Source organism: Hoplias malabaricus, chromosome X2 (genome assembly GCF_029633855.1).
Source record: "Hoplias malabaricus isolate fHopMal1 chromosome X2, fHopMal1.hap1, whole genome shotgun sequence".
Taxonomy (NCBI): domain Eukaryota; kingdom Metazoa; phylum Chordata; class Actinopteri; order Characiformes; family Erythrinidae; genus Hoplias; species Hoplias malabaricus.
This window is the reverse complement of record NC_089819.1, coordinates 35,485,942-35,508,970: the sequence shown is the minus strand read 5'-3', so window position 1 is coordinate 35,508,970 and position 23,029 is coordinate 35,485,942. Positions and strand designations below refer to the sequence as shown.

At 34.9% G+C, this 23,029-nt stretch overlaps 1 protein-coding gene across 1 annotated transcript; it reads left to right on the top strand.

The window, feature by feature from the left end:
* Positions 1–1,670: 1,670 nt before the first annotated feature.
* On the top strand, positions 1,671–22,354 carry LOC136676328 (calpain-2 catalytic subunit-like). The gene is made up of 21 exons (XM_066653231.1): positions 1,671–1,946; positions 3,062–3,131; positions 5,350–5,468; positions 8,571–8,704; positions 9,600–9,768; positions 10,331–10,414; positions 11,275–11,360; positions 12,198–12,272; positions 12,654–12,814; positions 13,809–13,978; positions 14,324–14,335; positions 15,207–15,418; positions 15,919–15,955; positions 17,712–17,777; positions 17,865–17,922; positions 18,497–18,561; positions 19,349–19,417; positions 21,138–21,216; positions 21,633–21,749; positions 21,980–22,038; positions 22,132–22,354. The coding sequence occupies exons 1-21, from the start codon at positions 1,710–1,712 to the stop codon at positions 22,153–22,155; spliced, it is 2,103 nt and encodes a 700-aa protein (XP_066509328.1). The 5' UTR covers positions 1,671–1,709; the 3' UTR covers positions 22,156–22,354.
* Positions 22,355–23,029: the final 675 nt, after the last annotated feature.

The window sequence follows — 23,029 nt, the reverse complement described above, 5'->3', positions numbered from 1 at the left end:
TAAGTATTTCTGACATTTACACTACAACAAACATCAGAATGGCCAAAAGGTAAGCAAATAACTTTTAAATAGATTACCACAATGTGTTGTTTATCAATAAATGTCTTCTTAATTTCTGTATGAAATGTATGAGCATAGCATTTCACTAAACTGTGTTTTGTTATTACTGAGTAAATACTTATTAATACCAGAATTATTCCATAGTTTGAAACTTTGGTGTTATTTGTCCAAACAATTATACATGAGGATAGTCCCTGTTTTGAATATTGCCATCTCAGAGACATTTTAAATGATAAACATTTACTATTTAGTAATGTATTAACTTTATTCGTTATATCTCCATGCTATAACTTTAAAGCAAATTAGTATCCTGGTCTGAAGCAGGATATGGATTCTTCTCCTTTGTGAATTGAAGCTTACTATGAATTGTAGTCTATTTACATTGTAAACTGACTGCTTCTTGGAATTAAAATAACAGCTTTGTTTTGTAATTTTCTCCCTTTTACCAACAGGTGGTGTATGATTACACTGTATATTAATTCTCGGGGTTTATACACTGTTAAATATTGCGAGTTCCTTCAAATCCCCAAATATAATATCAAGCTCAAATATCAATATCATTTTTTTATTAAGTGGATGGATAGATGGATAAATTTGTTTCATTGTTTAGGTATAATCTAAACAATGAAAGTTACATAGCTCAGTTAAATGCTCTTAGGGTTAGGACCCCCACCCCTTCAAATAACGTATTCTATAAATGACCTTTGAAAATAAGGTTTACATATATACACACACACACACAATATAATCCTTGGTATAATTAAAACCATTTACTTGATAATATGGCATCTCCCACATACTGGAAAATATGTTTATTATAATTATTTAAATATACAATGTTTTCTGAAAGAACATGGTGTTTTGGGTATTTTCAAATATTATATACCTAAAGTTAGAGGAGCAGGTTTAGGGCTGGAAGACTGCTGGTTTGATTCCACTGACCGGCAGGAAAACTGGGGGCAGTGGGTGTGAAGGAACAGCCTGGACTGCCTCCCTTAATCCATGGCTGAAATGCCCTTGAGCAAGGCACCCAACTCTCAACTGCTACCTAGGCACTGGGTGTGGCTGCCCGCTGCCCAAGGTATGTGTTCACTGCCCCTTGTGTGTGTGTGTAATGCCCTTGAGCAAGGCACCCAACTCCCAACTGCTGCCTAAGCACTGGGTGTGGCTGTCCGCTGTATGTGTTCACCATTTTGTGTGTATGTGTGTGTGTTTGTGTGTGTAATCAGTGCCACGGATGTGTTAAATACAGAAGACAGATTTAAATCTATTGTACATTGTATTGTGTCATATTAATAAGCTATAAAATCTTTAATAAATATAATATTGTATGAAACAACATACTATTTCTTAGTAGATCTCTTTATTATTTAATACCTACCAAAAAATGCAAGGGGTGTAAAAGTTCCCTTAATATGCAGAGCTTTTTTGTCTCCAGCAGAGGTCACACTAACAGCATATTGGAAAACAGGCAAGCTCCATACCCTCCCCCTGCAGCCAGGTAACAAGGTATGCTCCACCCCTCACCCTGTGGATAGTTAAACAGGTAGAATCCACAAAGGCCCCACCCGCTTCCCGCTCTTCCCTTCATAACCTCGGCATCACACACTCCAACAGCATCACAGACACACAATCAAGTCAACATCAGGATGTCCAGCATCGCTACCGAGTTGTCCAGGAAGCAGGACAAAGAGGATGGACTGGGAAGCAATGAGAATGCCATTTCCTTCAACAACCAGGACTTTAAGAGTCTGCAGAGAGATTGCCTGCAGCGCCGGACCCTCTTCTGCGATCCCACATTTCCCGCTGAAAGCAGCTCTCTCGGCTACAACCAGTTTGGCCGCTACTCCTCCAAAACTGCTGGGGTCGAATGGAAACGGCCAAAGGTAGGTGTTCAGGGCGTTACATATGGGTAAGGGCATTAGTGATGAACTTTTGTTTCTGCAAATTAAAGTGTTTCATATTTGTCCAGAATAATATTTATAGAAAATATACAATATTTGTAGCGCTTCATGAAATATTTATTGAATTCACATAGTAAACAGTAATTGTAAATTAAATACCTATTAAATAAAAATATCTTTGCTGTCCAATGAAAAACAATGTATGTCCAAAATACCAGCTTTATAAAAGGAAAAAGCTTTCTCAACGTCTTGGAGTTTTGGAGCATTTCTATTGGTCTATTCATCATGAAGTATTTACAGTGTGAAGGACAGCTGCTGTGTTCAAATGTAGTTTTTGTATAGTAATTGGACAACGATGCTATGCAAATATGTGTTTTCTGTAGCCTATAGGATGTGCTCACTTACTTTCACATAATGAACAAACACACAATTTGAGCGTGACTTTTCCACATACTTTAGTTGCAAAATCTGCTTTAAAGAAGACTATATCAAAAACATTAAGAAAATACAAAAAACTTAAGTTAAACTTACATTAAAATGTAATATTTCTGCAGTTTCATACAATGTTCCAGTAGATATGGGTTATTTATTTGGATAGACATGAAACATATTTACATTTTCTGATTTCCTTATTTTCTAAAGCACCTATCCTAGTAGTTTAGTTTTTACTGGAATGTAATTATTTCAAAGAACTGAGCAGTAAGAGGGGCTATGCTTTGTAGTAAACCTGCTTCAGCTGAGAGAAGTGCTGGATGGGTTAAAATGTTTAATAAGCTTAGTAAAATTTTCCAAAAGTAAAGCTAAATTATGAAGCTAAGCTGGATGTAAAATCTTACCGAATTTACTGCCAATATACAATTTTAGCTGCCGAACTGTTACTCTGATTTATTTATTTTGCTAAATGAAATTCCTGGTTGTTCTAGTTGTTTTGCTAAAGATGTTTTTGCAGTTTCTACTTTAAATTTGTTTTCTGTTTCTATTTCTAAATACATGAGCTAAATGTTATGGCTGCTAATTATGATTTTGTTGAAAGTTTTGATGATTATGATGCTTAATGCATTTTTCTTAATGATTTGTCTGTTAATACTGATTTTAAGGAGCTGTGTGCAAACCCTCAATTCATTTCCAATGGAGCTACCAGGACGGACATCCGTCAGGGAGCTTTAGGTGAGATAAGCTTGCATATTGAAAATGGGCTACCTTGTAAAGGTATTCTTTTTGAGCAATCATGCCTCTAAATGTTTTAGAGACCCTGTTGTGTTAATAACTCATGGAAATATATTATTTATGCATCTATGCCATATAGAGAATGACTCATTACAAAGGTTTCAATACTGTCTCGCCATGCTGATCTTCAGTGTGAAAAGCAATATTTGTACCATGACTATTTGTACAGACTGGTTTCACAGTATAGAAGCCTATACATAACCTGTTGATATTGTGTAAGGTGGACATTTGCAGCTCACTCCCACACAATCTCCACCCCAAACTTACACAAAGCAGTTGATCCCAGTAAGTCAGAAAACACACACACACACACACACACACAGGGCCTATATCAGGGCGTTACTGCTGAGGATCAGTCTCACAATAACAACCAGCCACAAGTTTTACATTAGTTCTCTTTTATCTGAGCTGAGTCACTGCAAACACATGTAATCATGTAGTTTGCCTACACATACATACAGTTTCAGCTGTGATCCTAACCTAAATTTCATTCATCAGCTGGATTTAATCTTACTTTTCAGGCATAGCATTACTAACCTGAGCCTAAGGTCTTTTGTAACATGAGCTTTAAGTCAATGTGCTCAATAACAAGACTCTGCCAGACAGATAAATCCCCCAGCAGTAGTCTATGAAGCAGTCGAACTGCATTTTCATGACTGATAGAGATCAATCAGTACTCCCCATCATTAATGTTAATGTGGTAGAACGGTAACTGAATCACTGAATGATCAAATCACCATAAAGATCTAAATAATTTTAATTTAAAGAATTAAATTTGACATATATTAAATATTATTTGCTTAGCAGGAAAGAGTGGAAACAATTTGATGGCACAGCAAAAATGGCAGCTGAGTATAAGTGGGATTTTATCAGTTTATCATTACAGAAATATTTAATTTGTTTTTCTCTATTATTAATATTTTATGCATACACCATATTAAGGCTAACATATCTTAAGTCAAGATTATTTTTAGGTTTTGTAGGTCTAGGATAAGTAGGCTTCCAGAGGATGCAAGCATAAGACCTATCAATTATAATTGTGCAAACTGCCTAAATGTCAAAATCCCTCTTGTAATAATGTGGTTTCTGGGACACTAAAAAATTTATGGTACTGTAATTTAACTGTATAACCAAAGGGTTTTGGACATCTCATGAACTGAAAGGTATTTATTAATAGATCATTTTCTGTAGTTACACTTTCTGATCTTCTGGAAAACTTTAGGATATGTGTTGGAAAAGGGTTAGTCGTTATGTTACTGATGTTAGATGTTCTGGAATTCTGTCTCATCTAAAGATACTAGATGGGGCTTTATCACTACAAAAACACAGTTTCACTGCTGTGGATTTATTTCCCTAGATCTGACACTACGTATTAGGCATGGTGATTTTACACTCATATACAGCTGCTTCAAAGCATTCCAGGGTACCACTTAAAAATAAGACTACAATTATAAAGATTAATACATTGCTTTAATGTTTATTACACAGTTATTTCTGGATTCATCAAAACATTCCTAGGTATGAACAAAATTTACACCTGCTCTTGAAAATGCGTATAACTGTGCACAACATCCAAAAGACACTGAAATTAACCAGCGTCACCCCAGAAATTTTAAGCTATGTTCCATTTGATACACTGTAACTGGCGAGAGAGTGCAATCTGTAGAATTTTGAGGTTTTTGCTGTGATTCCTCAGTCCAAGTGCTTCCTTATATGAAATAAATGGGCGTGGATTATCATAAGAATATGTTAATTGTAAAGAAATGTAAAATTTGCGATCATTTGGTATTACTAACATACACGTTTTACTAAAAAGTAAGTGTTTAAGCAGCCTCCATGAATTTGCTCAAAAGTTACAAATAAGGAAAGTCCATTTTATTTAAAAAATATGCAGTTTGCTCATGTTCTTATGAAGGTTTCATATATGAGGCCCTGTGTAAACAATTAAACATCTTTCCTTAATGGGTGTATGTTATACTAGATGAATTTACATATTAAAAGTGTTGTCTGTTAACATTTGGACATGTATACAGATCCACAAAAAATCTACAAATCCACAAGCCCTCAGTCATCTACTTTAGCTGTGTTTAGCTTTTTAGTTCAGCAACATGTATCATGATTGTCTGTTAACGATTTACTTGACTTTTGACACATACAGGTGATTGCTGGTTACTGGCAGCCATTGCCTCCCTGACTCTGGACAAGGAGATTTTGGCTCGTGTGGTTCCTTCTGATCAGAGTTTTACAGAGGACTATGCGGGCATCTTCCATTTTCAGGTGGGATTCTTATCAGATTATAATAAATAAGAAGCAAGTGATTTTCCAGTTGAAAGGCTAGGAAAAGTCTAGGAAAACCCAGAGATACTTTACATCAGTTTGGCATTTTTCTTTTTCTGCACTGTCATTTATATTCAACAGGTTTTTCTGTCCCATGTCCATGTATTACCAACCTCAATGTGTTTAAATGAGGCCATATATAGCGTTTTCTTAAAACACAAAACACTCTGTAAATACATTGTAATAATATGTAATATTGACTGATACCTTTTACCGTTGGGTAAAAACAAACAAACAAAAATTCTCAGAATTTACACCCGCACACTGGACTGTTTAACTAGACTAACTGGCAGCTGACAGCATCCAAAATATGAATTTTCAGCTCATTTAATTTTATTTCAGATTTGGATGATAAATGTATATTAATGCTAAACAAATCTCAATCTCACAGACAGTAACATAGTCAGTTACTCAAAGTATCTCTAATTTCTTGTTAGTTTAACTGCTTATAAAAGTAAGCAGCTGTAGCATTTATCAGTTAGTATTTTATTGTGTTATATTGGCAATGAATAAATAAATAGAAGTAATCAAAATTAGGAATGTGTAAATTTCAAAAATCATCCTGAGATACTATACACACATTCTAATAGACTTTATTTTGTCTACTAATTTTTTTTCCTTCTGACACATTATTTCTTAATATTATTGACTTACTAAATGGCTGCACGTTGTAGTCCTACATGCTGTAAGACTGTAGTTCCATATTTTGCACTGAATATGTTGTTCGCCTCATTTCACCCTGTTCTTAAGTGTTCAGGACCCCCCACAGGACCACCAGAAGGCAGAGGTGGATCATTAATAATACAGCAGTAATGCTGACTGTCTTTGACTTTGCAACCATAAGGTGGAAATTCAACATAGTAAATCCCAGTTTTTAAAAACTCCAGCAGCAATTCAGTCAGATCTATTTATATCAGTGGAACACAAACACACCTCCCCTAAATAGTGTTACTGCAGTTCTGAGAATGATCAACCATCCAGTTTTGCATGGTGGACAGCAGGAGTTTCTATTTTGCTGCTAAACCATGTCTGTTATTTAGCTGCCTTAAAATGTAACTCTGAAACAATGAAGAATTATTGTCACTAAATGTACACTAAATCACTTTTACATTATATTCTCTGATCTAGACAAATTGTAGAGTGAATACAATAAATAATAATAATAATAATAATAAATTAATTAAGAGGCAAAATGGATCCTGAAGATGGTTACAAGTGAAGAGGTGATTGTCTCTCAAAATTAACAATTTAAAAAATAAAATAAAATAAAATACTGCAAACATTCAGGACATGCCCAAGTTGACATAAAATGTTACTTTAGATTACTCAGTAATTTTTTTGTCCTAAGTCAAAAGGTTTAAACATACAGTTCTGTAGTTTAATTTGATATGTAAAATGCACACACGTTTGAAATGTATATGCCAAAAAATCTTATTCACTAAATGAGGGAGTGGGATTCACAGAGACCAGACTACTACCAACTACTGAGTAATAAAAAAATAAATTTATTTTAAACAGTGTCTTATTTGTAGCTTTGTTTTCACATATAAAAATATACCAAATATTTGGTTTGCCATATACTAAATTGCTTGTCCCTTAAAAGGATATATTCTTAAGTGTTACTTTGGGGACAAGTTTTGTGTTCCTCTCTACTATGACTTACAGTATATGTCTTATATAAATGTTTTAAAAGGTGTTAAAAACACAGCTTTCAAAAATATTTTATTGCCTCAAAGTTTCAGTGCTTAAGATACATGGTTTTCTTGATGTGACTGTGACAATAAGACTTAAAATTTTGAGTCTCATGAGTTAGTTTCTATCTTTAAGAAATTGTTGCTAATAAACAGAAGTTTATTAAATTTTTTTAAAAATGTAAAAAATAATAATAATAATAATTAAAATAATGAGCAAAAATGTATTTCTGGTTTGCTGATGGAGAAGTTAGAACCAATTCAGGTCTTCCTGAACTGCAAATAATTTTCCCATTTTACAACTTCACCATATGGCTGAATGGGAAAAGACTAACTCAATGCCAGAAAAGGAAGGAAAAATGACAACATTCAAGATAAAACCAACTCTGGCAAATGCCCCGGTATGGTAACATGCTGGAGAGGCCATATAATACCCCAAACCTGATTTCAAAAGTGATATTTTTCACCTTGGGCAGGACATTACTCTTGGCCAAGAAATAAACGGCAAACTCGACAACATAGCCACAGAAATGCAGAGTTTGGCTGACAGGGTTGAGATAAAAAAAAAAGTCCTGCAGCCAAATCAGAATGTTAACAAACATAACCTTGTTTGTCTTAGATGTAACTTTCACATCTCTCCTCTATAATAATACAGTCTTAGAAGGTCAGGTGATGGTTTTAAGTCAGTTAAATAAAGCTAAATCAAACAAAAAGTAACTGAAATAAATTAGCATTGCTTAAGATAATATATAAAGACAGGCTTCTTAGCATGCTAGTATTAGCCATGACTACAGTGGATTTTTTCCTAGAAGGGGGTGGCCTACCGCATTGGATGAACACTTAAAAAGCTTTGGATCCCAAGTGTAAATTAAAGATATAATACCAATTGGCAGAATATAAGATGTTTGCTCATTAGAATGAACTTACAGTTGTTTATTCTTTGTTTTGTTTTTAAATGTGTTTATAGCCATCTTTAAGAGATATCAGTCGATTGATCAGAGGAGGATAGGTCACCCCTTGTGAGCCTTGGTTCCTCCCAAGGTTTCTTCCTCAGCTGAGGAAGTTTTTCCTTGCCTCTGTCACCCTTGGCTTGCTCACCTGGGGATTTTTTTTTTTTTTACATTCTTACATTCTTCACATATTTACATTTCATGTCAAAACTTTGTCTTACTGGAATTCTGGGAAGCTGCATTGTGACAACATCAGTTGTAAAAAGCCCTATACAAAAATGTTTTATTTGATTTGATTTGATCTGTTTCATAGGATTCAGGGACCCTCTATTGGGAATATTTAAAAAGCATCTGTCTAAATACCTCACCATTTACATTTACCTACACATTTTCATCCACAGTTATGGCAGTATGGTGAGTGGGTGGATGTTGTCATTGATGACCGTTTGCCCACCAAAAATGGTGAGCTACTGTTTGTCCACTCTGAAGAGGGAAACGAATTCTGGAGTGCCCTATTGGAGAAGGCCTATGCTAAGTGAGTATGTGTATTTTCCCATGTGTAAACAAAGCTGATGCTTTTCCCCCAAGTGAGTGTGTGTGTGTGCATGCATTACACTAGGAGTACCTGTCTGAGGCAGCTAGTAGGAGGTGATTATAGGCAAGTTTAGCAAACATTGCTAGCTGAAGACACGTCCCACAAAGCACACAAACTCTAAAATCATACCTAGAGTATGAATTAATGATGTATAGTGTATGACTAAATTCTTTCTCTTCAGTACACACCCCTCATTTAGATACAGCCAGTATTTTGGAGCTCAAACCTATGCAAACAGACCACAACTGAACTAGAGTATATAGATTTTATACCAGCTCACCCAACTAGCTTGTTCTTTTCAATTTGAAATACATACATACATACATTTGTTTGTTCAGTGGCTGGAAAGAGATTATCCTTTATTTATTAACCATTATTTGGACAATCCTCAAATTCAGGCTTTAATTCATCATGATAAATGTGGTGAGATAAATAAGATTTTTTACAAAGTTAATGTCTTTAAAGGAAATTTCTCCAGTATATAGATTATTGAATATATCAACCATTCTCAAATAAAAACATTAATCCTGAGTGATTTATTAAAGTGGCACAGAAAATTGGATTTGTGTACCATGTGGTGACAAAAACCAGGAGCTGCAGGGCCAACAAAAAATTATGCTACCTGAAAGACAAGATGAAATACTCACTGCTTATGAACTTCCAACATCACAGCAGAACTTGAAACAGGAGAGCTGCCTTAATTAGTTAACATTAGCTAGCATTATGCTAAGTGACGTGGGTTAGGGAGGCTTCAGGTAGATGGAAGGAACTACATGTATAAATAAACAGTAAATAAGGTTCTGGCATCTCTGACTGCAGTCCTGCTTTTCAACAGGGTGAACACCTCTTATGAGGCCCTGTCTGGAGGCTCCACCACTGAGGGCTTCGAGGACTTCACTGGTGGTATCTCTGAGAGCTACGAGCTGAGGAAAGCTCCACCCACCCTTTTCAACATCATCAAAAAAGCACTGAACCGGGGGTCTCTGTTGGGTTGCTCCATAGATGTAAGCACAAAATCCAACACTGATTTTCATACAGAATAACTGTAGTAATTAAGTTGTCTTGACAAAGCTAGGGATGCAAAATTCTGCAGGAGTGTAGAGCCTGGGAATTGGAGGCTTATGCTTACAGAACCAGTTAGATCTGTGATTCTTAATCTGCTTTTCCAAATACACTATTTATTTTCTTTCCCATTGGAAATGAACAGAGGAATGTTCTAGGATTTCAAATGTAACTACCATAAATAAGGTCACAAGGGATTTCTGTCACCCCAGTTCGCATAGACATTATCAACAACAAGTTAACAAAAAGAAAAAGCCTGACAATGTCTTAAGAAACACCTAGGACATAGCAACAGCCATGCAACATCCCTTAACCACATTGTTTGTCAAAGCAGAGTTAGTTCAATTAACGTTACCCTTGTAGTTAAAAACTGCAACTAGCTAAAAGACATAGATAAGTTATATTTGTTTTTCTTAGTTATTATTATTATACTAATTGATATGATAGTTATGAAAATGCGTTATTTGACCTTGCTTTGAAAAAAGGTGCTTTATTTCCTAACAGATCACCAATTCCTACGAAAGCGAAGCGATGACCAGACAGAAGCTGGTGAAGGGACATGCCTACTCTGTCACCGGAGCAGAAGTGGTCAGACTTGACTCTCTCTCTTCTTCTCTAATACACATATGCACACATTAAATCAAACATCAGTGCAAATTGCATACACACCCACAATCACCTACATATGGATGAGGTAATTTATTTGTCATAGATGCCATTTTTCATATACTGGTATTGTCATCCAGTTTTCTCCCCAGTTTTATTATTTTGTATTCCACCTAATAGCAAGAACTTCCACATCAAGCAGTGCCACGGAACTGGAAGAACAATGTCAGCAAACGCCTCCTTAAATGTTAAATCAGAATGGCATCTTTGAAGACTCGAAATGTATTTGGAGGATAACACTAACTACTTAGTTCTGTTAATGTTAGTAAACCATTGTGCTGAGCAAAGGGGGAGAGATGTACAGAAAATGAATGAACAAATGAAAGAATGAATAAATAAATTAATATCTTCATTTGAGCTTAAATCGAAGACATGTTTAATTCAATTGGGTTTTGGTTTTTTTGCACTGCTTGTAGTGGTACGGATGGTTCCACAAAAGTGGAAACTCCGTAATAATATTTACTTTCAGTGTGCAAATAATGTTTAATAAGATCATATGTTTGCTTTAACGCAAGCCTTAATGGCTTAAACAGATATTTGCATCAGTCACCTGATGGTGAGTTTGTTCATTCTTTCACTTTTAGAAAAATGCAAATCTAATGAACACTAATAATAGATCGTTATCTGTATGTGGACAATTTTATGTTTGGGCAAGCAAATGTAAAATTTTAAAACTTATATTCAAATGACCTCTATTTTTAACTAGTAATTTGTTGGAACCTGAACAATGAAACTTGTAGCAAGAACTGCTGAGTCCACAATAATTCCTATGTTTGCTGTAGGTCCATGTGAATGGAACTCCAGTTCAGCTGGTTCGGATCAGGAACCCATGGGGTCAGGTGGAGTGGACCGGTGCCTGGAGTGATGAGTGGGTTTATTGCACCAAATTGTCAAATAATTTAACAATGCACTATTCGGCATTAAATGTTCTTTGAAATAATATCATTGACAAAGTGAAAATAAATTTAAATTTAATTTAAATGTATTTAAAATTCAACTATGCTTTAATTAAATATTTTAAGATACCAAAGTGGTTCCTTCAACCCTTTTGCCACATTTGTTTTAACAATTTATATTTGTTTTCTACTAGATTTGAATGATTGGAGCAACATAGAAAGAACAATAGAACAGAATAGAATAGAATATATAATATATAATAATTTATTGTGAGCTAATACTGATCTAGATATCAAAGCTGTTTTGTATTGACCAGAAGGTCACCATATCCAATTTTTGTGACTAGAAACTTGTATTGTGACAGTTGGCCAGTTTGTTGTGATATCCCAGAATGAGTGATTGGTCAAAACATCTACACTGTTTATAAGTTGTTTGTTATCAGATTTAATTTCATCACATAAAATTTGTAGCCTGTAAATAATTTTGAAAATGACAAGACATAAAAGTGAACATTTATAGTGCAACTGTGATTTAAAGTCAATTAATCTAACTTTTTTAAAAATTACTTGCTTTCTGAAAAAATGTGAATTGTTGCCTTCATCCAAAATGGGTGGAACTACACAGAGTTTTTATGAAAAGTTTGCTTGACCTGAATTTTGTTGTACACATTTTAATTTATCTATTTTTATTTTTATTTTTTGAGAATTATGGACTAGTATGTGCCATTGTGTCCTCCTCCAGTAAAGCCTATTTAAATGTGATACATGTTGGCTTGTTAAGCAAAAAATGACAGTTTTCTCTTTCTCAGCTCCAAAGAGTGGGACAAGGTGCTGTCGGAGGAGAAAGCCAAATTGGATTACTCAGCAGATGACGGAGAGTTCTGGTGAGGATGAAATTTTCATTAGTGTATTACTGATCCAGAGCAGCAAACCACACATTCATTTATTCATTCATTGTCTGTAACCGCTTATCCAGTTCAGGGTCGCGATCGGTCCGGAGCCCACCCGGAATCACTGGGCATAAGACAGGAACACACCCTGGAGGGGGTACCATTCCTTCAGAGGGCAACACATACACTCAAACCTATAGACACTTTTGACTAGCCAGTCCATCTACCAACATGTGTTTTTGGACTATGGAGGAAACCGGAGCACCCAGGGGAAACTAACAGACATGGGGAGAACACACCAAACTCCTCACAGGCAGTCATCACACATTCAGTTTATTTAAAATTACTATAAAAACCCTTCCAACTGTCTTCCAGGATGGCCTATGCAGACTTGATTCAGCAGTACTCTAAGCTGGAAATCTGTAACCTTACACCAGACACTTTGAGTAGTGATGACGTGCACCGCTGGGGCCATCACCAGTTTGAAGGAACCTGGAGAGTGGGCAGTACTGCTGGAGGCTGTAGGAACAACCCAGGTGCTTTTATTTTATTTTTTGGGATTCTAAGTTACAAATATACAGGGATGTGTGTTATCCAGGTAACTATCGTCATAATTCAGATATTTATATTCACATCTCTAAAATAGTCATTTTTACATACGTGGAAATCATTATTTTACTGAAATCATTCTTTTACAACTCTTACTAGCGGTCTTCAACTTTTAAAGGAAGCAAAAGTAAATATAGATTATATTTATGAAACAAATAATTTGTTCAGCATTCAATTTTCACATAATGTAAAGGAGAGGTGATATATTCAGATTATATCAGAAATGTAATAGAGAAAATAAATGTTTTCCACACACACACACAATTCAATACTTTATTTGGTTTTAACCTATGAAATAAAATATAATATAAAAAGTTCACAATATGCACTTCTCATGGGTACAGGTAACAGAGTCTTCTCCAGATAAACTAGCTCCCTATAACTGCAGAGACTGAACAGTACTTCACTATCTGCTTAGCTTTCCTATTTCCCAGTTCTACAACCTGTAGGCCATGCACACACAACCTGTGTACATGCCCTAGACTTCTAAACACTAAAACAACCATAAATAGACACACACAAACACACACACTATGCTCAATAATCAATCCACAAATGTGTTTTTGGTCTGTGGGAGGAAACCCACGCAGACCCAGGGAGAACACACCAAACTCCTTACAAATACTCACCCGAGGCAGGGCTTGAACCCACAACCCCAAGATCCTGAAGTGGTGGGACAGCAATACTACTTATTGCGCAGTGCCACTTCCATGTAAAAAGGGTGTAAAAAAATGCATCTGATTTAAATCAAATTTGTTATTTATAATATTGGGTGTGATGTAATAGACAGTCCTCTATAAACAGACTATCTGTTTCTGATTATCTGATCACTGTAAATCAGTGGTTAGGAGGTAATTCAAAGTAACATACCTTGGGATCAGTTTAGTCATTGGCATAAAATTATATCTTGTGTTTGTCCAGCAACGTTCTGCTCAAACCCCCAGTATGTAATAAAGCTGGAGGATGTGGATGATGATCCCCTTGATGGAGTGGATGGCTGCTCATTTCTGGTTGGTCTAATGCAGAAAGATGGACGCAAAGAACGACAGTTTGGACGAGACCTTAACACTATTGGATTTGCTATCTACAAGGTAACATGAAAAATTTGATGTAAATTTCCAGTGTAATTACCAAGGTTACATCAGTGTTAACAAGAGTTTCCCACCAAAATTGGAGAATCATCAAGAGATTCCCAGTCAACTGAAAGTCACTGATTACTGTGAAATAGAATAATACATGCTAGTAAGTTTAGATAATTCTTGTTTAATAGAATCATTGTGCTTGGTATATTTACAATATTGCAGTAATAATGATAATAATCGTAATCTTATTTAAAGAAATTGAAATCTTATTTAAAGTTGCTTAATCCAATAATTACAAGTTTAGTGCTGTATGTAAGTTGCAAAAGAATAACTTTATTCTCATTTTTATTACAGGTTCCAGACGAGGTATGTATGGCTGTTGCAGCAATTTTCCCTTAAACAGCATCCACAAGATCCCGCTTTACATTTGTATGCAAAAGTTCACATGCTTCTGGTCAAGCTGTTATTTTTATATAGCAAGTTTCAATGCCCATACTTTTCTGCTTATATGCTAACATATGAATATCTTAGAGAAAATTATATTAATAAATGTGCCATATCTTTTTCACAAGCTAATATTATGTTTCACTGTTGTGCAGATTCCTACAATCAGCAATAGTTATGTGCAGGAGTGTACAGAATGTGAATTTTCACTCAAAAATTAATCAGAAAATAGTTTTAACCATCCCAAATTTTACACCCAAACCTTTGCATGTCTGTAAACACTCTTGTTCTTTAGCTTACTCATTATGATCTGGATTAATTTTAACCAATAAAGCAGTGTTATTAGTCTTGCCCAAGGACTCTTATTTGTACGAATTCCTTATTGCTGTTCCACCATGAGCTCCATATCAATCAATCAAATTTTATTTATATAGCGCTTTTCACAACAAAAAGTCGTCACAAAGCAGCTTTACAAAGATCCGCGTCCAAGCCTCCTATGACCAAACCAGGGGCAACAGTGGCAAGGAAAAACTCCCTCAGCACACGAAGAAGAAACCTTGGAAGGAACTCCATATAAATGGAACCTCATTTTTCTGTGAGGAAAGCAGTGCTGTTACCCACTATGCTAGAATTTGTCAGTATTTCTACAACAGTTACCACATTTGTAATAACCTCTTAGACCCAAATCTTATTCCACAACCACATGGAAACCAATATAATTTAGATTATATATGTTTGACTTATAACCAATTTTTTTTTTTTTTGTATTTTGATATTTTCCTGTGTAATGCAGTACAAAGGTCTCAATAACATCCACCTAGGTCCTGATGTGTTACTGCGTCAGAAAGCTATTGCCATGAGTGACACTTTCATAAACATGCGTGAGGTGTGCACCCACTTCAAGTTACCACCCGGAGAATATGTCATCATTCCCTCCACCTTCGAGCCTCATCGCAAAGGCACCTTCATCCTGCGAGTTTTCACTGAGAAGCAGGCTACTGCTGGGTACAGTGCTTTACATTTTTTATCCCAGGAAGCAGAGCACAAATAATGTCAAATAATCAAGTTAACAACTGGGTTTTGTGTGGTGCCTGGTGGTTACTGCACGCATTTTCCATTCTAGAGTGCTTTCGTATAACATATTCTCTTTAAAACCATATTTAAAATCCATCTTTAAAACGTTTTAAAATAGTAGCTTTGCAAATTTAGAAATTACATGACATTTAATGCATTTTAATAATGAAACACTATAAATATTATTATATAAATAGTAAATAATATAATTGTTTTTGTATTTAAAGGCAGATTTAAGTTAGATTCTAGATTCAGCATTTGATTTATTCTAGAACCTCTCTAAATTTATAGAGCAATATGAAAACACACAACCTGAATCAGAAATAAAGCAGGGTTATATTTCCATTAAAAACATTTGCTTTAGCTGCATGATTTGATCAGTTCAATCTAGACATTTACAATTCCAAAAAACATTTCCTTGTGTTTTTCAGACCGATGGAGTCAGACATCTGCGCAAATATTAAACAGGTAAGCAAGTTGAAATATAGACTATTAGTGGTATATATAGGGGTTTATACCTTTTGGCTAATAAGATATCTTAATTTTTAAATATGGGATAAATGAACTAAATGTGAGAACAAGAATATGCAATGAATCAAAAATAAAAATAGTTAAGAAATTACTTTATGGCACTCAGCTAGTATGAAGGTGATCCATACATTTATTGTTTGGTTGATTTAGATATTTACCTGTGTGTTTTGCAAGTGATTGTAATAAATGTCCATTTTCAAATTTATCAGTTTTAAATAATTGTAACTCACTCATTTAGTTATGTTTAGCAGACCGAGGATTTCCCACAAGAGGGCACTATTAGCACTCCAGTAACATTTACACACAAGTGTGGTATGTCACATCAATGGCACATTGTGTTTTTTTTTGTCTTTGACCTTAAGTTATTCTTTAACCTTAAGTTATTGTGTTCTTTTTTCAGTCTGTTCTATTAAAACATACCAGTTCAAGTTCAAACATATTTACTGAAAAAGTTAGGACACTGTGTAAAATACAATTGTGTTTTGTAAATATGAACAAATTTTTTATTTGACGCTTGCAACACACCATCAAAAAGGAGGGCCAGGGGGAAAATAATAAGAAAAATTTATGTCAGACTTTTTTGAAGCATTACACTTAGCAGGTCAACATAAAAGGTATTCATTCATGAAAAGTTTGCCAGCAAAATTAGTTCTTGGCTCAACACTTTATGACAAAATTCATGGGAGATTAAACAGAAAATATTTTAAGTATGCAATGAACTTAAATTTTATATCATCTATCATACTTTTTTTTATTTCTGTAAAGTGATTCAAGAAATCTGGAAATATATCTCGCATGCATCAGTGTTGAATGTGCATGACCTTCAACTGTCAGATGGCACTGCATAAAAACTATCATGCTAAAGTGATAAATATGACTACCTGGTCTTGGGAGTAATTAAAAAAACTCACTTATCAGAGTCCACCACTGCATCAAGAACCACAATCTGAAACTATTACACAAGGAGAAACCATACATAAGTTCTATGTGGAACCCCTAAAGGACCCAAACTCATCTCAGATGGTCCAAAAGAAAAGACTCTAGGGCTGTGGTCAGAGGAGTCCATGTTTCAATTTGTTTGCATGAAAAAATTAAACATTGTGTATTCTGTGCTAAGGGAATATCCTTATAGAACACTCCTTTATGCAAAAGTATCTCTTGTGGTAGAGGGTTGCATCAGTGACCACAGCATGGGTGACTTAAATATGTGAGGAGTTTCCATTGATGTGGAGGCAAACATTCAATTTTTAGACTGACATACGCTGGACACTGTAAAAGAAGTCTATGGTTATTTCAGCAAGACAAAGGCAGGCTTTATTTTGTATGTGCTACAACAGCATGGCACGGCAACCCAGAGTGCATGTGTTTAATGACCCCCCACAGTAACACAGTAGAAAATATGCCACTGACCCACCTTTGAGTGTATTTCAAGCATCAAATTTCAAATGTGTTTATATTTAAAAAATACATTCGAGCTCTATGGAGAAACTATTTGCAATCCTTTTTTGTGGTGTTGTCACATAGATAAAGCTTCAAGAGAATTAACAAATAACAGATTCTTGTTTATATTACATTATAGAAAATACCCCTTTCTGGAAATGGGGTTTGTACCTGCTTAAGGAAATACAGAAGAACAAAGATAAATGCATATATCCATATAATGTGATTTGATAATAATGCTTTTCCTTGAAAGGATAAAATCTCGGAGAAAGATGTGGACCCACATTTCAAGCACCTCTTCAAGCAGATTGCTGGAACTGTACGTCAATGTTTATGAACATTATCTACATTGATTGGCATTTTTCCATGGCTTTTTCAACCAAGACCCTGCATCTGTGTTCAACAGGACGCTGAAATTTCAGCTGTTGAGCTGCAGAAGATTCTGGACCGAATAGTGTCTCAGCGTAAGACATTTTTTGTTACGTTCACACATTTTCTCTTATCTGTTGTATTCAGAGAGGATACTATTAAAAAAATTAAAAATACTACTAGAATTAAGAAGAAAACTGAAATATCAACTTAATTTTGTTGGTTGATACACTGTACATCCAGAAGTTAGCAAACAATTGTATAATACAAATCCACAACGTGTATAAACTGCATAGAATAGTACTGTCATTAGAATAGAACTCTGGAGTCTAATGATGCTTTTCAGTTGCATGGTACCAAACTCAAATTGTTTTTCCATTTGCCCAGCTCCCCCTTAAATCATAGCTGGTGACGTCACACAACACCATCTCTAACAGATGGTTAGTTTGTGCTAGAGATCTGCATTTTATGGTGCTGGCCAATCAGCGCGCAGCAAAGTTTACATGTCACATTACGGCCATATTCTGCTTGCTTGGAGTGGAAAAGCGCCATAATAACCAGGCTCAGTGCCAAGTGTCAGATGGAATGGTATATTTGTTTCACTTCATAGGCATTTGTTATGACTTACTGACTTGAGTCTGGTTCTCTGTTCTGTTTTGTGTCACACAGGAACTGACCTGAAAACTAATGGCTTCAGTATTGAGACATGCCGCCACATCATCAGTCTGCTTGATGTATCCTTTATATATTGATATTTGCTTTTTAGGGTATCTGATAAGATTCTTACAGAGCAAATGTATATTGCAAATATCCAGTTTTGTGCAATAATCTTTTTATTATTTAAAATGCATTATTGTGTCAATGTACATACATTATAATTAGAAGAATTTTGTAATTCAATTATACATACATAACTTTATACAAGAACCACACTTATTGACAAGATTAACCATGGTAAATAATAAAAAAAAATCTTTGGTGCCTAAGATTATTGCACAATACTGTAGGTAAAAGCAGTGTTATTAGTCTTGCCCAAGGACACTTATTTGTATGTGTTGCTTATTGCTGTTCCAACCTGAGCTTAATATAAATGGATCCTCATTCACTGTGAGGAAACTAGTTACCCACTAAACTAAAATTTGTCAGTATTTCTACAACACTGACCATATTTGTAATAACCTCTTATTCTGCAACCACATTCCACCAAGCTTATTCCGCAACCACATGTACACCAATATTATTTGGATTATATATTGGATTATGCATTTTTTAAATACATATTTTAAAAAGGCATGTTTGAAAATGTTTTATACGTGAATTAAAACATGCATGTTTAATATAGGAACAGGCTAAATATATGGGTATTTAAAATATATATTTTTTTTAGTTAAAGCATTGGTCAAACAATTGTTTTTGTTTTTTTTTGTCACTTAACAATGAATCAGTTCATCTTGAACACATGAAACATAATCTGGGATACAGTTTGAATCATTTGCCCGTTTTGTCCTTGACTTCTCTCAGAAAGACGGTAATGGAACACTTGGGCTTCTGGAATTTCACACTTTCTGGATGAAGTTGCAAAAATATCTGGTAAATTACAGACATACTGTATTACAGTTTGTTTGCTTATTTTTCTTTTTGATGTTGCACATCTCACTTATACACCTTAGAGCAGTTTATATACTTGGTACTATTCATTTATTTATTTGCTGATTATTTAGCTGTCAGGAAATACATTTTGTATTTATTTATATTTTGTATATAACAAGTAGTATAACAGTATAGAGGTTTTATTAATTACAGTAGCAATCAACATGATTCAACCCCCAATTAGGCTTATTAGCAAAATCAATGAATAATAAGCCATTTGTACTAAACTAAACAAGAACCATTGAATGGCTTAACATAACTAATATGAATCAAGTAGTTTCTAAATTTTCAACACCAAAGGACACTTTTAATGACTACTGCAGTCTAAGAATGATTCCACCCCTGAACAGATTCCCTCATAAACATTTGTAAATTAGGTGTTGTCTAAAGCAGAGCTGATGCAATTATTCAAGGGCTTCATATTGTTGCATCAGGTGTGCGTGAGATAAAACACATCAAATTGTGGATTTGCTAAGGGCGTGTTGACTGTGAATGATATTAGAGAATTTTAGTTAATCACTGCTATTTTTTAGTATTAATTATCTTGTTTGTGCAAGGCAGCCACTGAATGTTCCAACAGATACTGTTTTAAGCCTACCCTTCAGGCTGTATTCATACTGAATTTAGCTAAAAGTTGTATGTAGTATATGACCAAACTGAAAATTTGCAGTACACTAAAAGGTACCCAGATCCACTCTGATTTGCAGTCTACAGCAGAGCTATCTTCATGGTACACTGCATCCCATCATGCACTGCGAGCTCACCAACCCAGCCTGCTTCACTGAAAAACTAGGCAGTGGCTAACACTGCAGAGGAGAAATCTGCCAACTCTGAACAAAAGGATTCTTCAAGTGTTCTTTAAGGCAGTGGTTCTGGTTCATGGTGGTGTCAGGCACCCTCAACCCCCCACACACCTCCGCCTGCAGCCTGTATGAAAAATACATACACTACACAACAAATTCTTGGTGAAATGGTTCTTCAGTTTGATGAAAAAGGTGTTAAGCTTCAATGTAGAACTTTCTGTATATAAGTGTTCTCTTATTGTTACAAATTTTGGCTTGTTACAACAGAACAAGTGCTATATAGAACCATACACACCACATTCTCTAAGAATCTGAAGTAGTTCACCATGCAGCTGGTTTATACAGCAATCGTTGGCTGCCAACAGATTCCTGAGGTGGTCAAAAACCCTTGAGTGATTGCAAAAGTACTGCAACAATATATATAGTGGAAGAAAGCACTGAGGTTTCAGTTTGAACAGTAAGGCACATGATCTCAATACCTGATCTGCAAGATGTACACACATACAAACGTAAAAGCACAAGAATTCTTGGCTCCAATATGTTCAAAACCATTTAAATAAGCCACAGAAGTGAATGAACTAAAATCCAGCAGCCGTAATGGCCTTTTTCATATAAGATTGCCCATCCCTGGCCTATTAGGAATGAGTTAAGATTCAGGAACACTGCCGGAAGCTGGTGTCTGTCTTAACGTTTGCAGAAGGTCATAACAGCAAATGGTTGCTCTACCAAGTACTAAAGTACATTAAAACTGGCATTTTGTGTTGAATTTGGAGGAAAAACTCAGCTGAAATTTGTAAAATGAAAATTGTAAATAATTTTGATTGGAACTGTAAACAACTCTATTGTTATGTCTGCAGGAAGTCTTTAAGCACCGTGACACAGACAAATCTGGTACCATAAGCTCCCACGAGATCAGAGAAGCTCTGATTGAAGCAGGTACACATTTTCTCTTTAAGTTGAATAAGTTTGGTTCTGACCAAGTGTTCACATCACTAGATTACAAGTGATAAACTCCACTTCTCATGATCAAGCTGTAGATGTATTTGCTTGTTATAATCATGTTGATTATCATACTCTAGTTATGATCAAAGCATGAGTGTGCCAAGGGCCAGAAAACCAGAAGCTCTGGTTTATCTGACAGATGAAAGTATGAAAGTGAATTACATGTTTAGAGATCTGATTTCAAGCCACCTAGGTATCTCTTAGCCAACAGTTAGCATATTCCTCAAAGTGTGTTGCGGTGGCATCATAAAGTAACAACTTAATTTTAACAACAGTAAAATTTTAACAAAGATTTTTAAAGCATTTGGTGTAAGTAATTATTTCATTATCTCAAATTGTTTTTTTTTCAGGCTTCACGCTGAACAGTTCAGTGTTACAAGTAATTGTCTCACGTTACTCTGATCTGGAAAGTGCCATTGAATTTGATGCCTTTGTGAGCTGTGTGATCCGGCTGGAATTGCTTTTCCGTGAGTGAAACTTTTCAGACAATGCTGCCCTCTGCATTAGAGTAAACTGCAGAAAAGTTATTCACATGTACTGTTTAAATTTACCAGCCAAAAGCATTTATTATTTTTAAAATTCAAATAGCTTCAATAACCCTTAACGTAATTTAGGAAATAATCTTTGGTTAAACTAGATGTCAGTAACATGTTTAAGACATATATGTTTATACTTATTTTTTTTCTGTTTTATTCAGAAACATTCCAGAAGTTTGATAAGAAAAACACAGGGAAGATTGAGCTGGATATTATGCAGGTAGGTAATAATAAATATGGTCATGGGGTCATAAAATTTCCTTATGATGCATGATAATATGGAAATTTAACATTGTTAATGTCTTTGTTTCAGTGGCTTTGCTTGGCCTTGGGCTAATCTTACAGCAACATTTACTGCAGATGAATGGCATTTCCTCCAGCTTGACTAAAGATCGGAATTTATTAAAGTTGTATGTCCTGCAAATTATTATTATTATTTTTTAAACTGTTAATGATGTCTACTGACATAATACCCAGTAAAAGAAATCCATTTGATTTTACTGAAGAAAATGTTTTGTAGAAATAAAAATTTGTTCATTATTTACAAAAACATCATGATTGGGTTTTTGTAGTTTAAGGTGGATGCTATGTCTTGTATGGTTGAAAAATATCAGCAGAAGTATAAAACTAATCCTGAGGAGTTTACTCAACAACAAGATATTGTAGAATGTACATTAAATTAACTAAATAATAGCACTGTTACATATTATATATGTAGGAAGACATATGCAGCTTCTTTAATAGCTATATTTTACAGCTGTATTACTTGTGTTCCTAAAATTCTGGGACACTATTCCAGGTTTTTGGAATCGGATCCTTGTAGCTTATATTTCTTCAAGCAAAGTTAAGTGTAATAAAAACATCCTCTGCATTTCAAAAGCACGTAAGGAAAGTGCAAACACACACAGCTTGTACACACAGCTGCTTCAGCACTATTGTTGCTCTGTGGCCTCTATTGTCACATGGATACTGTCTTTGTGAATCTTGACGTGAATTTTGTCTTTGTATACCTCTCTTTAGAAGGAATTACTAAAGTTTCATCTAACCATCTACAGCAGAGAGTAAACAAAAAATATTCTGGACAATTGACTTATGCTACACTCAAAACTGGTGTACATTACATTAATGTCTGCTATTAACCTTACACCTTATTTATATGAACACACATTTTTTGTACACCAGTTCATCCAACATTTTCTTCTGACATAAAG

Bases quoted from the DNA above. Each gene is read 5' to 3' on its own strand.
- LOC136676328 (XM_066653231.1), top strand. From the start codon at position 1,710: ATGTCCAGCATCGCTACCGAGTTGTCCAGGAAGCAGGACAAAGAGGAT. The intron at 3,132-5,349 runs GTGAGATAAGCT...TGACACATACAG, and splicing joins CATCCGTCAGGGAGCTTTAG to GTGATTGCTGGTTACTGGCA. The intron at 22,039-22,131 runs GTAGGTAATAAT...TCTTTGTTTCAG, and splicing joins TTGAGCTGGATATTATGCAG to TGGCTTTGCTTGGCCTTGGG.